Source organism: Brachionichthys hirsutus, chromosome 10 (assembly GCF_040956055.1).
Source record: "Brachionichthys hirsutus isolate HB-005 chromosome 10, CSIRO-AGI_Bhir_v1, whole genome shotgun sequence".
Lineage (NCBI taxonomy): Eukaryota > Metazoa > Chordata > Actinopteri > Lophiiformes > Brachionichthyidae > Brachionichthys > Brachionichthys hirsutus.
Genome location: NC_090906.1, coordinates 13,579,030 through 13,593,870, shown reverse-complemented (window position 1 = coordinate 13,593,870; position 14,841 = coordinate 13,579,030). Strand labels below are relative to the sequence as shown.

Below are 14,841 nucleotides of genomic sequence, written 5' to 3'. Positions count from 1 at the left end.
ATGCAGTGGCCCGGGGCTGATTGGTGATCTGCTGCAGCTGGTGACGGGAGCAGGTGACGGGAGCAGGTGACGGGAATCAGCTGATTGCGGCGCGGAGCTGTGGCGGCGGGGAAGTGGGTGTGGTGAGCGGCACAGCCGTGACAATTTCCGTCTTGAAGATCACAAGCTTGCTCATCTGGTCAGTGAAGGTGGAGGATGGGACACTCTTTGTAGATGGTGATGTGCATAGGCGTTGGGGTTTCTCAGTAGCAGGGAAGAAATCCTCAGGTCGTAGGGGAGGTGAGGTCAAAATTAAATGTAAAGTAGTGTTGTTTCCACGCAGTCTATTTTCCTCCACATTAACCTCCAACCTATGGATTCTGCTTTCCAGAATAGAAGTCCTCTGAAGACGTTTTTGTTGTATAGACATCCATGGACAGGGGAGGCGTCTTTCAGTTCAGCTAAATGCTGATCTCAACTCCATAAATTGATTATGCCAGCACTGTGCGGATGCACTTTGCACTGTGAGAGGAGGTGGCATGGGCTGGCCTCACATTCACACTGCGAACCATAGTTAGGAACAAGAAGAACAAGGACCATTAAAATTAACATAAATATCAGTTTAATAGTTTTTTTATATCGGAACCTTGATAAACGAGTATAATTTGAGTATAATTTGCTCCTGCCCTGAGCCCGTAACTCAGTTTGCTCGAATGTAAATTCTATTTTTCCCATATAAGATAACAGAAAAAAACTTTGCTTTGTTTGGACACATCACTTATTAAAAAGAATATTCATCGATACAGCAGAAATCCCTCAACGACTGAAGCGTGCTTGCATGCTCGCATCTCAAGGCCAAATATTGCCTGCACAACATGCGTGCACATGTTAATGATTGGGTGTGGCTGTTGTGTGTGAGCTAAAGGCAGGCTGGGCTGTTTGTTCCTCACGTCTTGAACCTGTGAAGACACAATGCAGTCTTATGAGGAAACCATCGCGTTCTTGGGTCAGTGGGGATTTTTGCAGAGGATTGCGCTTTTCTTGCTTTCTCTCAGCCTTGTGCCAAATGGACTATGTGTTTTTTCAATCGTCTTTGTTGGTGCCAAGACGGGCCACCGCTGCCTGATTCCTGAAGTTGAACTCACTGAAGTTTGGCTCAATGCTTCCATCCCAATAAAGGTAAAGGATTAGAATGTAATTTTATAAATGTTTTATCAATCAATTGGCTTAGAAAATTCAAAGAGAGTCCTGCTGCAAGAAATGATGGTGATAGTCCTGCCTGTATTTATTTAGTGACTATGACATTGCCAAAGGGGCATCTCGTGCTGAATGGAAAAACAAACAGGTCTCAGGAGGCATGCAAGCAGTACCCTGGCCTGGAGAGAGATAATTGGTGTACAAATGAATTTGATTATTTAAGTGACAGTTAATTTAGTTTACAAATTAGAGTTTCTCAAAACTCAAAGTGATGTCTTTGGATTGGGTTTGATGTTTATGCTCATACAACCAAGAGTTGAAAACCCAAAATATTTTAAATGAGAAGAATAAGCATCAAATGCACACATTTAACAAGTTGGAACCACCAAATTGTTTTGGAGTGGAAATGACTTAAATGACTTACTGATAATAAAAAATGAAAGCAACACAGTGGCACAGTGGTTAGCGCTGTTGCCTCACAGCAAGGAGGTTGCAGGTTTCAATGCAGCTTGCGGTCATTCATGTTCTCCCCTTGTCTGTGTGGGTTGTCGCCGGGTTCTCTGGCTTCCTTCCACCAACAAAATCATGCAGCGTAGGTGAACTGGTTACGCAAAATTGTCCATAGGTGTGATTGTGTGTGTGAATGATTGTCTGTCAATGTGTGGTCCTGAGATGAACTGGCGGCTTGTCCAGGGTGTGCCCCGCCTCTCGCCTGTTGACTTTTGGGATACGAATAAACCGGTCAAGGAAATGGATGGAGGGATTCTCGAGATAGCATTTGATTTCTGTAACGAGAAGTTCAGTGTATTTTGGGTTGGCATTGAGACCATTGTCTATTGCATGTGACTGTTATCAGTGTGCAAGTGCAATTCCTGTTAATATTAAGCCTCTTTCTAGCTGTACATATACGGGACAAACGTCTACTTCCAGAGCACTGCCGAGGTGCCCCTGAGCACCTTCACCCTATTCCCTCTTGGCATGGTACAAGGCCCGTTGTACTAGGGTGGAAACATAATTGTGTTGTTGTTTGTCGTGTCCAGCATTCATTAACAATGGCAGGAATAATGTTTTCTTTCTTCCTGACTACATTCCAGTCATGTGAAGTCACAGGTACCGCAAGTGTGATGGCAGCTCTCACCATGAACAAGTCAGGGTTGGAAAACTGAAATGTTTGCATAAACAACTTCCCAATTTTGTGACTTTCAGGTTGTGGACGGGAAACAGCAGCTGAGCAGTTGCAGCAGGTACAGGCTGGATGTGGTCAGAAATTTCTCAGCTCAGGGAGCCATTCCTGGCAGAGACATCAACCTCACAGATGTGGAGCAGGAGGGCTGTGTCGACGGGTGGAGTTATAGCAGAGACACCTACCATTCCACCATTGTCTCTGATGTGAGTGTTTACCTTTTGTCTCTCGTTTGATCTGTGTAATAGCAGTCATATTAACTGAACAGCTTGTAGCGCTTACATAATTAACATCTACTTGGCAATGCAAGTTTATTTATAGGGCACATGTCATGCACAGCAACCCATAGTGTCTCAAAAATACAGGTAAAACATGAAATCACAATATAAAAATTCCAGCTTGGCCCGCGACCCGATAATGGATTAAGCGGTTGGGACAATGAACAATATAAAAATAACAATAGAAGTACATAAATAATCATTAAAGCTCCCATAGCGTACCCTTTTCCCACAAGTTAATGCAGTTAACTGCAGATTAACAGAAATGACGGACGGCGTCAAACAGCTCTGTCAGTTACTGACAGACTACTGCCTCATGTAGTTACTACTTTACACCAGCAGGGGGCAGACATCTGGCACTTCAACCTTAGCAACTTTCCATTTCCTTTCCATTCAAAGATTCGTAGTATATAGAGTTTAAAGATTGCTGCCCGTTCGAGGAGATGAGAAAGTAGTGCTTGGAGTAAGATAGCAAGATACGAGAATCAGGTGTCTTCTGGTGGACATCAGCCAGACCGCCCTCTGCTGTGCACACACTGCTGGGAAGGATGAAGACACAAAATTAACACATTTACCCATAACACAAAATGTGTAACGTTCAAGAAAGTACTTATCATCAGATGGAATGCATTTTTAGAGAGAAACTACTGAAGTAAATCACAAAATGTCCAGAGATTTCTCAGTAGAGTAATCCGTGATATTGATTTACCATGGCAACAACGATGTGATTGTTTGTTCTCTCATGATTCTTCCAGTTTGACCTCGTGTGCAGTGACCAGTGGAAGCAGCCGTTCACCTCAACAGTTTTCTTTCTGGGAGTTCTGCTTGGGTCTTTCGTCTCAGGACAGATCTCGGACAGGTAGTGAAACTATCCTGCAACGATATACTAGCTGATCATGTGCTTATCTTGCTGATATAGTACTGGATTATAATTTTTTTGCCAGATTTTTTATTCAAACATAATCTTAAGAAGTCTTTACTAGGGGGTGTAACGGTACACTAAAATGTCATTTCGGTTCGGTTCGGTTTCTTGAGGCACTCAGTTCGGATAATTTTCGGTAAACAAAGAAGGCGTAAAAAAATTACTTAGAATGCTTTTATTTTTTTAAATGCAAAACAATAGAATTTGTATAAATAAATAAAAGTGAACCATTTGGTATGGCATGCCATTCAGGAACTTATTATATATATATATATCAAAAGTGAGGTCTGAGAATATGGACCGAACTCTGGAATATATATATGAAAACTTTGAGAATATGGACCGAACTCCGGGATATATATTTTGATATATATATATTCAGAAATTTCCATACATATATTCAGACATTTTCATATATATATTCAGAAATTTTCATATATATATTCAGAAATTTCCATACATATATTCAGACATTTTCATATATATATTCAGAAATTTGACTAATTGTGATTAGTCAGTCTCAGAGAGGTCTGATATTCACTGTGGACCTGTCAAACTGTCCCCCTGTACTCCCCACGGAAACATTTTCTTGACGGATATATATATGTTTCGGGAGTTAAGGTATGGATTTACATGCCTGACTCCCTCTGCTGGTGGATCACCGACTTCCTGACGGACCGGAGGCAGCATGTGCGGCTGGGGTCTACGGTCTCGGACACCCTGACTATCAGCACCGGATCCCCCCAGGGCTGTGTACTTTCACCCTGGCTCTTCTCCCTGTACACCAACTGCTGCACCTCCGGCCAGCAGTCCGTCAAACTGATTAAGTTTGCGGACGACACCACCCTCATCGGGCTCATCTCGGACGGTGATGAGTCGGCCTACAGGAGGGAGGTGGACCGGCTGGTGTCCTGGTGTAGCAGCAACAACCTGGAGCTGAACAGCCAGAAAACAGTGGAGATGATTGTTGACTTCAGGAAAGTCACAGCCCCACCGCCCCCCCTCGCCCTCACAGACTCCCCTACCCCCGTCTCCATCGTGGACTCTTTCCGCTTCCTGGGCACCGCCATCACCCGGGACCTCAAGTGGGAGCCGACCATCAGCTCCCTCACCAAGAAGGCTCAGCAGAGGATGTACTTCCTGCTGCAACTGAGGAAACTCAAGCTGCCGACCCAGATGTTGGTGCAGTTCTACACCTCCATCGTGGAGTCCGTCCTCACCTTCTCCATCACCGTGTGGTACGCTGGCGCCACCACCAGGGACAGACACAGAGTGCAGCGCATTGTACGTGCTGCGAAGGTGATCGGCTGCAAGCTGCCATCGCTCCAGGACCTGCATGTCTCCAGGACTCGGAGGCGTGCAGGTCGGATCACAGCCGACCCTTCTCACCCTGGACACGGACTCTTTGACCCTCTCCCCTCAGGCAGGAGGCTACGGTCCATCCGGACCAGAACCTCCCGCCACAAGAACAGCTTCTTTCCCTCAGCCGTAAGACTAATGAACACTTAATAATTCTGTCCCGGACTCCTGAATACAACTTGCACTGTTCCATTTGCACTGCGTGATGACGCTAGTTTACTGCTGCTAGTACACATCTGTGTAACCACTCCGGCTGCTGTTGATGTGTCTGTACTTGTATGGTCTTTGTACTTTGTCATTAATGTTAGATGTAGCACGACTTCACCGAGAAACGTTTCTAGTCTGTGAACCCTCACTGACAATGGCAATAAACCACTTCTGATTCTGATTCTGATTCTGATTTGGACGTTTTGGTATTGAATGAGTTAATATTCTCTGCGTGCCAACATAAATGCCCTTGCGTGCCAGCCATGACGTGTGTGGCCCCTGAGCTAGTGACTCAAGTGGTTGTTGTCGTGTCGTCCACAAAGGCTGTGATCAGCGGTAGGTGCAGCCCTCCCTGCAGCCGTTTCCCACACACCACCGACCTATTTTGCCTTCCTGAATGCAATTATAGTCAGTGCATGTTCTCTGAGAATCTTTTTTTTGTTAGTTTATTTTATTTAATTTTGCTGTGTGACTTCTCTCTAGGTTGGGAAGAAAGCCTGTTCTCATTGCAACCATGGTCACTCAGGAAGTTTTCAACATCGTACAAACATTTTCTCCGACTTGGACGGTGTTCTGTATTCTCTACTTCATCACTGGTTTTTCGCACACCTCCAACTATATAGCTGCTTTTGTTCTGGGTAAGTACAAACGTTTTATATTCGTTGCGTAAGAAATAGAGTGAGTGATCAATTTTGAATATTATGGTGAAAACTCCAATGATGCAATAAGCTCCTCCTTCTCCATCCTCCGCTCTATCTATATATTCACAATACAGAAATGCATAGCAGTAACTTCTTTACTTCCCCGTAGTTGTTTGCTCTCTCTCCTTTTGTTCTCCTTCCATCCGTCTCAGTCTGCAGGTCCTTCTTACCGTGGAGCTTTAAAACCTGGATCTGTACCTGTCAGTCCGTGCTGCACACCAATGGTGCTGCACTGTCCAATGGTCCATCATCACGGCTAGCATTAGCATCTGTAGTTTTAGTATTTCCTGTATAGGAGCTCTCAAATCAATAGCTTCGTCAACAGCTCACTGCCCACTGCTCACCGTCTCTCGCTCACTCTCTCTCGCTCTCTCACTCGACATGTTTTTGTCTCTTGTCTTTGCTGCCCACTCTGAGTCTTGGGTTCTGCTCAAGTGTTCTGCCTGTTAAAGGGAAGTTATTCCTTGCCGGTTCGGTTGTATAGAAACAGGTCTTTTCCCACTCCACCTGGAAAATGCCTTGAGATAGCCTTTTGTTACAGCGCTATAAAGATTAATTGAATTAAATAATCTTTTGTGTCCCATATTTATCTTGTTGCATCAGTATGTATCATTTATATATTCACTTACTATGCATTCCTTTTTCTTTGTGTAGGTTCTGAGCTCTTAACTGGTCATGTCCGGGTCCTCTTCTCATCTGTGGGTTTAAGTTGTGGATTTGCTCTGGGCTACATGTTGCTGCCTCTCTTTGCTTATTTTATAAGAGAATGGAAACACCTGCTGTTCGTCACATCTCTTCCTGGTTTGGTATTCATTCCCATCTGGTGGTAGGTGGAAATAACTAGAATTACTATAACTACTGTATTTTCCGGACTATATGTCGCATTGGGCAATTAATGCATCACGAAGAAGAAAAAAACATAAATAAGTTTTGCACCAGCGAAAACAAAATATTAACAATAAGAAGATACAAAAAACTAGTACGTCCAGATATGTAAACCAAAAATCACAACCAAAAAATAGAGAGTCAGTCGAAGACAGGCTGGAGAAAACACAATACACAAGGAAATACACTCCAAGAGAAAATCCAGAACAATAGTCGGCTCTATTCCAGACACTGTAATAGAGGGCTGGCATGAAGGACAAAGACGATAGTCGGGTGACTCGAGAACTGGTGAGCTGTGATTTCAAGCAGACAAGTGATGTGATGATGGGTGACAGGTCTGACTGCTCTGTACAGCTGATCCGTCCTCAGCAAGAGAGAAGAAAAACAACAAATAATAGGATCACAAATTATCAAAATAACTTGACCTAAAAAACCAAAGCCCAACACTCGAAGCCATCCCCGCCTCGGAGCTTAGCCAATCGCACGGACGTGGTTACGGCTGCAATTTGAGTGTCTTTAGGGAAAATGCCCTTCAGGCAACAGATTCTTCCAGCAAGCGTTGATTGTTTCGGGTCTCATCTCAAGTAGTTATCTATTTATCAATGTAGAAGTTACACAAAAAGACCGGAATTAAATACTATTTATTGATTTTGTCCCTCGGAGGGCAATTTGGTTTACAGCAGTTACACTTTCTAAATGTAGTCTGCTGCTGGTCGCCGCGTGCGCATGCGCCCAGACAATGTTGGTGAAGCGTCTTGCCTAAGGACACAACGACAATGTACACGTGCCTGAGCCGGGAATCTAACCGCCAACCTCTCGATCATAGGGCGACCCTCTCAACCACTGCGCCACCATCGGCCCTTGGTCAATACCGCCTTAAGAGCAAGGTAGACAAAGTGATCACGTAATTCTGATCGCGCAAGATTTCTCTCAAAATTCAGATCAGGAAGGAATGATGAAAACAAAATTGTGGACACTTGAGTTGGAACCGCGGATAGCTGGGGGTTTACTGTACATAAGTCGCACCTGAGTATAAGTCTTAAACGCACCTGAGTATAAGTCGCAGGACCAGCCAAAACTATTTAAAAAAAGTCTGACTTATTGTCCGGAAAATACGGTAAAAATTAGCTTACCTTATGTTCATCTATATTGTTGCTTTTATTTTAAACTTATCTGATTATTTCTGTATCGAATACTGAGGCAGGTTAATTCCAGAGTCCCCTCGATGGCTTCTCTCCGTGGGAAGAGTGGAAGAGGCAGAAGCTACAGTGAGAAGGATTGCCAAATTGAACAAAGTTGAGGCTCCTTCCATCATCTTTAATGATTACATTGGACAAGTAAGTCTTCGACTTAGATCATGCAGCAGCAGACAGGAGCCAACATGTGTTATCCAGGAACAGGCCTAATGTCGCTGTGAAATCTCATGGAAATCCATCCAGTTGAGATAACATTTTTGATTAATCCATTTTGAAATGCTTATTATTATACAAGTAGAACCGAGTTTGGATTTTGCATCTAGGCTCAGACCTCATCATTCTCTCACAGATATGCTGATTGATATATTAGCGAGTCGCAGATGGACTCTACTTATATAGCGATTTTCAGCTTCAATTAACGAGACAAACTCATTAATGCAAACGTCATACATAGGTGAAATTAACTCCATGCAATTCTTCACCTGTTCATTGGTAAGTGGTCACAATTAAAACCAATGGAATAACCCAAACCCAATTTAGGGCTTACTATCACGTGTTGAGTTTCTTCTCCCAGATTGACAAGGAGAGGAGTGGGAGTGGCCTCAATGGTTTACCATTTTTCCACAAGTTAACACAGTCCTCCTAATCTCATTGTGTAGCCACTATGCAAGGACGATAAAGGCTTTCTATTCTATTCAGTACCCAAACACTTCTATGAAATATCTGAGCCAGTCTGTGGTCAAAATAGCAAACAGATGCTGCAGGACAGCGTCCCTCATTTCTGTCTCAAACAGATGCTGCAGGACAGCGTCCCTCATTTCTGTCTCAAACAGATGCTGCAGGACAGCGTCCCTCATTTCTGTCTCAAACAGATGCTGCAGGACAGCGTCTCTCTTTTCTGTCTCAAACAGCTCTAAATTCATAGAGAGCACGTGCGCAGCTACACGCTACCATGGTAACCGTGGAGGTGACGTTTTTTAGCATGCAATAAAACATTTTTGCAGGAACATTGGCACCAAAAATAAACATTATCCACTCTGTTCTTCGCGTGGACATGTGGAGCCAGAGCCGGCTCTAGGCATAGGCAAACTAGGCAATTGCCTAGGGCGCCACCTGCTGGAGGGGGCGCCACTCCAAGCCTCGAAAAAAATATGTATATATATACATATATTTTTTATTTATTTTTTATAATAAACTAACAATAGTAGCCCCAACGGGCGCCCTTTCCTCATGCTCTGCCTTGAAAATAAAAAATGAATAAATACAGAAAAAATAAAATCCAACTCCCCCCGCCCCCCCCCCCCCCCCCCCTCGTTGTTTGTCATTCTTTGTATGACCTGAAACACAACACCTTGACCGTCCAAGGAGAGGAAGGAGAGGGGGGACGGGGCGATTTATCAGTGCGCATCTCAGCTAGACCGTGACAGTGGCAGATGTGACGAAGTCAATTTTTGTAAAACAAATTTGAAAACAATTACCATCATGAAAAGGTCATCCAAGCCCTCAGGCGCGGCCTTCAGAAAAAAAAGGAAAGAGGCGGGAAAAAAGTCGCAGTATAGAGGTATGTCATGACTTTTCTTACATTAAAAATGCTAGCTAGTATAAATAAAGCTAGTAGCTAGTAATGCTACTGTTATGTGTAGCTGCTGTAACTATAAAATTGTAGTGTAACCTCGTTAATTTTAGTAATGCACGATCACAACAAGATGATTTGTTATGTTTTTTTTTAATTTTGTATTACAATATTTGAATTTATTTATTTAACAGGGACAGAAACATTAATCAAAGAAAATATACTTTGTACCAGACTGTAGCTCTCAGAACTAATTTCCATCTCCAGTCCCCGGGACAAACAACAGAAAATACAACAATGACAATGTGCAACAAACATAAAACAATGAATGATAAATAGTTAAAATATTACTAAAACATAATAAATACACGATTACTAATACATACAGATTGTGCTAAAAACATTTAATAAAATCACAATAATTCACATTGAAGTGAAACCTAAGCCACTGTTGAAATCTGATCTGGGGGCTCAAAAGTGAAAGTACAACCTAAGCAATAGAGATTTGGGTATACTGACATGTTACTACTATTTCTACTTCTATTACTAATATTACTATTACTATACTTATACTTATTATTATTAAATGTTTCTCTCTTCTGATCATGTGATGAGTAGAAATCAGTGTTAACGTGTTCAGTTCAAGGTTTTCCTCTGGATGGAGATAAACTACAATCAGGCCTGCAGTCTTTGGTTTCCTTTTACTTTAACTGGTGAGAACCCTAAAGCTCACACGTTGGTATTAAGAGTCTTGTTGTGGTTTTAGCCTCGTATGACTTTAAACAACCAGAGACTGTCTCCAACTGGTCCTCAGCAGCAGGTTCTGATGGACAGTGAGCCGCTGGTCTCACAGTAGCGATTTGGCCAGCGCCACCGTGTGGTCGACGCCGCATGCTACATCCAACACGTGACCTGGAACCGTCACCTGAAGAGAGGGATGTATTCAGTTTCACTAATAAATGGAATTGAAATGTTTATTTATTCATTTAGCCCATGTAAACAACAAAGAATAAAACAATGCCAAATACATGCGCACACATATTCATTTAATTAGCAATAGATAATAACCATAATGCACTAACTATTCAATTTACTTGAGTGAAAAGGAGTAGGAAGAAGTGAGTACTTATTTAACCCTACTCCTTCTAAACATTATCTTTCCTTTGTATAATATACATAGCTATTCACACCGCGTTTGGGCTCACGAGTGATATTGTCCCTTTTCCTAATATTACAAGTAGAAAACAACAAAGTTCTAACATTAAGACAAAAATGTGCTAGAATATTTAATTTCAAAAAATAATTATTGAATAAAGCAGTTCTATGAGAGAGAACTAAATATAAAGGAAAAATATATTTTACTATCTAAATTTTGGTCTGAAAATAAAATGCTCAAATTAGTTCAACCAACCATTAGGAGAATCCATCACTAATTATTTTATTGTTAAGCTTAGCATCGTCTTCATCGTCTTCATCGTCTTACCCGCCACGGGAAGAACTGGTCGTCTCTCCTGCCGACGCCCAGACAGCCTCTGACGTTCTTCCCCCAGACGAAGAGTTCCCCCCGATCTGAAAGCGTCCACCGGGAGACCGTGAGACAAAAGACCAACGGTTCCGTCCCTCTACCGCCGCCTGGTGGCGGCTCCCGGTGCTGCTACCTGTCACCGCTGCAAGGTGGTGGAGGCCACACCTGACGGCACGGACGGAGGCGGGGCTGAACTCCGAGCGGCCAAACAGGGAGGAGGGAATCATCTCCGGGGTGGAGGACTCGGACAGCTTGGGACCTTTTCCCAGAATTCCATAGCCCCAAACAAACACCTGTCCTTGATCTGGATCACAGACGCACACCATCATCATCTTCATCATCGGGTTCAGGTGTGTTTGTCCGTACTGACCGTTGAGAACGGCCACCTGGGTGCCGCCGCACGCCGCTTGGACCACCTTCCCACAGCCAATCAGAGGAAGGAGGCGGGGAGAGCTGATCTGGAGGAAACAAGCTCAGAAGCAACGACGGCCTCGCCCGTCTGCCGTCCCCCACCCGTCCGCCGTCTCACCTGAGTGGTCTCAGTGACCGACGCCAGCTGCAGGTATTCAGAGTTGCCCCACCCATACACCTGTCCTTCTGCGGACACCGCCAGGCTGCAGTCTCCGTAGGTGCTGACCTGCTGGACGTCCACCCCGAGCAGGTCCCCTCCCACCTGCACGGGGCTGGCGCTGACGGCGTAGTGTCCCACACCTGGAGGAGCAGGTACGGGGTTAAGGGTCAAATCCGAACCTCAGCGCCCACAGGGGCGGTCTCCACAGGCCACACCCACAGAATCCAGAAGGAATGAACCCACCTGTCTGTCCGTCGGCGCCCCACCCACACGAGAACACTGACCCCGCCTCCGTGAGGAAGAGGCTGTGGTCCTGCCCACAGGCTACCTACACACACACACACCTGTAAGCATTCTGCAACAGAGGAGCCCCCCCCCCACGCCCCCCCGGGGCTCACCTGGACGACCCTCCCATCGAAGCCTTCTACTTGGTGGATCATGTGACTCCCGCTGTTTGGAGAGAGAAACGACGGTGATCTGCTTCTCGGGAGCTGATTGGCTCGGGGGTTAGCGTACGCACCTGTAGGCCTCGCCCTCCACGATGCTCCGCCCACACTGACCGTACGCGTTGTTCCCCAGACTGAACACTGAGGAGAGGAAGACCGGATCAGCTCAGGAGCCGCTCGGACCGGCGGGCCGTTTGGGGCTCTTACCCCCCTCCCGGTCGGTGAGGACCAGAGAATGGGCGCGGCCGCAGGACACCTGGACGACCCGGGTCTGCAGCGGATCCACGAGGGGCAGCGGAACCGGGGAGGGTTCCAGCACGTAGTCGTAGCTCCGACCTGGGGAGACGGGCTTTAACCCATTTAAGGGAAACGTACGGAGGCGGTTCTGGGTCAGCGGCCCGGCTTACTGCGGCTCTGCTGCGTGCGCTGGAAGCCCAGCTGGGAGTCCTTGTTGAGGCCCATCCCCCACAACTTGATGACATCTGTGGTCGCCGAGGCGATGAGAGTGAAACCGTAACCGCAAGCAGCAGAAGAGATCTGAGGAAGAGGAGGAGCTACAGTAAACAACGAGGAGGAGGAGGAGCTACAGTAAACAACGACAAAGAGGAGTTACAGTAAACAACGACGAGGAGGAGGAGCTACAGTAAACAACGATAAAGAGGAGGAGCTACAGTAAACAACGATAAAGAGGAGGAGCTACAGTAAACAACGACGAGGAGGAGGAGCTACAGTAAACAACTACAAAGAGGAGGAGTTACAGTAAACTACAAAGAGGAGGAGCTACAGTAAACAACGACAAAGAGGAGGAGTTACAGTAAACTACAAAGAGGAGGAGCTACAGTAAACAACGACAAAGAGGAGGAGTTACAGTAAACAACGACGAAGAGGAGCTACAGTAAACAACGACAAAGAGGAGGAGTTACAGTAAACAACGACAAAGAGGAGGAGCTACAGTAAACGACGACGAGGAGGAGTTACAGTAAACAACGACGAAGAGGAGGAGTTACGTCACGCCGCTCACGTGCTCCGCGGTCTCCAGGCGGTACGGGGTCAGCTGGTATTTGCGCGGCTTCTTCCTGCCGCTGTCCGGAACCACGAAGCTCGGGATACCGAGAGCACCGGCGAAGCTGAAGCCCCAAACGAACACCTTGTGGCCGGGCTTCCGGTTCCGGCCCACATACTGGAACACCGGACCGGTGCTGCTCTCCTGAGGCCTGGACGCTGAGCCGCAGGCCCGGAGCACGCGGGGACTCCACGGCCGGATGCGGGTCGGAACCATCCTGGAGACGACGCCGAGCCCGGCTCCAGAACCGGAGGCCATTCCGGGTTTTACGTTTACCTGTCGACGATGCGTTTAATACTTAAAAAAAACAATGAAATGTCTAATTGGATTCGACTATTAACGCCTCCGCTTTTAATCTACTTAAACCGCCTCAAACGTCAGGCCCCCTGAAGTCGCGCAGCTAACCGGGACAGACAATAAAGAATGCTTAGCTTAAAACATGGCGGCGGTCGTTTCACCGGGAACATTAAATTTGACTTCCGGTGGGTGAACTCACTTCCGCCTCCTGTAAAACGGACTTAAACGTTACTCCACGAAATCAAGAGAAATATTTTCAGTCATCGTCGCTGCGTTTAGCTTCGCCGAGTTCACACAGGAAGCGGAAGTGATGCGTTTCTTCTTCGACGGTCCCTCCAGCCTCTTTTTACATTGTCGCGTCAGTGGACGGCGGTGCCGCCCAGTGGCCGGGAGAAAAACACGTTTGCTTTGAACAGTCAAATATATTTCTGTTGTTTGTCAATAACCGGATTTTTAACTTTTTAAAGTCTTTGATTATGTAATCAAACCCAATTAAAGAATTGATCCAACTGATTCTCACAATCTCTGAGGATAAATTAAATTATATTCAGCCACTTTCAACAGATAATAGGAATCTGTACCTACTAGTACTCATTGTAGGAGTACTATTAATACTACCAAGTACTATGTTTTAGTGTAGCTTGACTGCGATTGATTGAGCCTAAACATCTTAAATAGATTCAACAAAGCTTCCTGCTCTGTTCTGATTGGTGCATTTGTTTTCACCTACAAAACAGCACATTCAGTAAACGGCGTACAGAAACGACTCCATTTTTATGCAACTTTTACCGCAGACACACAGAGCAGCTAATGCTAAGCTAACAGCTGTCTAATGAGGGAAATAATCAGAACAAAAACATGTTGGCCAGGAATAATTTTTATATAAAATATTAACAATGGTTACAGAGGTGATGCTGTATAAAAAAATAGGTCCAATAAAAGTAAAGTAAAGGCGTCCTTTAGCATGAAATGTAAAAGGCACTAAATGTACAACATTCCAGTTTAATCAGAGGCCGAGTCATTCCCAATGAACCGACACACAATACGAACCTGTCCTCCACGTGAACGACATAGTGCAGATATTACAACAGACTAACAACTATTTAGCATCACAACACGCACGTTAAGACTCCGCCTCCAGCGCATTCATACCTTCATACCTGGTGACGTCCCGGACTGTCCACGGCTCGGAAATGAGACGAGAACATTTCGCTGAGTCTTCAGGCCGGGATGCGAGATCAGAAGCCTGATAAGGCCAGAAGGCAAGAACAATGAGAGTACAAGGAAAACTGCATTTCCCAGGGGGCAACATTACACCTGGGTTTGTCCACGCCTTCATCCTGATTGGGTGAGAGGTACTAAAAACCACAGGGAAGTCAGGAAGGGCGTACGAGCCGAGCCACGCGAGCACGGAGGCCCGTGCAGGTGACCCGTGCAGGTGACCCGCTCACCTGTAATC

At 45.4% G+C, this 14,841-nt stretch overlaps 2 protein-coding genes across 2 annotated transcripts; one reads left to right on the top strand and one right to left on the bottom strand.

Annotated features, from left to right (window-relative positions):
* Window positions 1-951: 951 nt before the first annotated feature.
* Window positions 952-8,553, top strand: LOC137900356 (solute carrier family 22 member 4-like). The gene is made up of 7 exons (XM_068744424.1): window positions 952-1,158; window positions 2,383-2,565; window positions 3,393-3,496; window positions 5,609-5,763; window positions 6,481-6,652; window positions 7,916-8,048; window positions 8,482-8,553. Exons 1-7 carry the CDS (start codon window positions 952-954, stop codon window positions 8,551-8,553), a joined length of 1,026 nt encoding a protein of 341 aa, XP_068600525.1.
* Window positions 8,554-9,617: 1,064 nt separating this feature from the next.
* rcc1l (RCC1 like) lies at window positions 9,618-13,544 on the bottom strand. Its single transcript, XM_068744597.1, has 11 exons — window positions 13,044-13,544; window positions 12,430-12,559; window positions 12,230-12,358; window positions 12,097-12,163; window positions 11,975-12,026; window positions 11,820-11,904; window positions 11,535-11,716; window positions 11,376-11,463; window positions 11,139-11,309; window positions 10,964-11,049; window positions 9,618-10,405 (listed from the first exon to the last, which is right to left on the bottom strand). The coding sequence occupies exons 1-11, from the start codon at window positions 13,341-13,343 to the stop codon at window positions 10,328-10,330; spliced, it is 1,368 nt and encodes a 455-aa protein (XP_068600698.1). The 5' UTR covers window positions 13,344-13,544; the 3' UTR covers window positions 9,618-10,327.
* Between the last annotated feature and the right edge of the window lie 1,297 nt (window positions 13,545-14,841).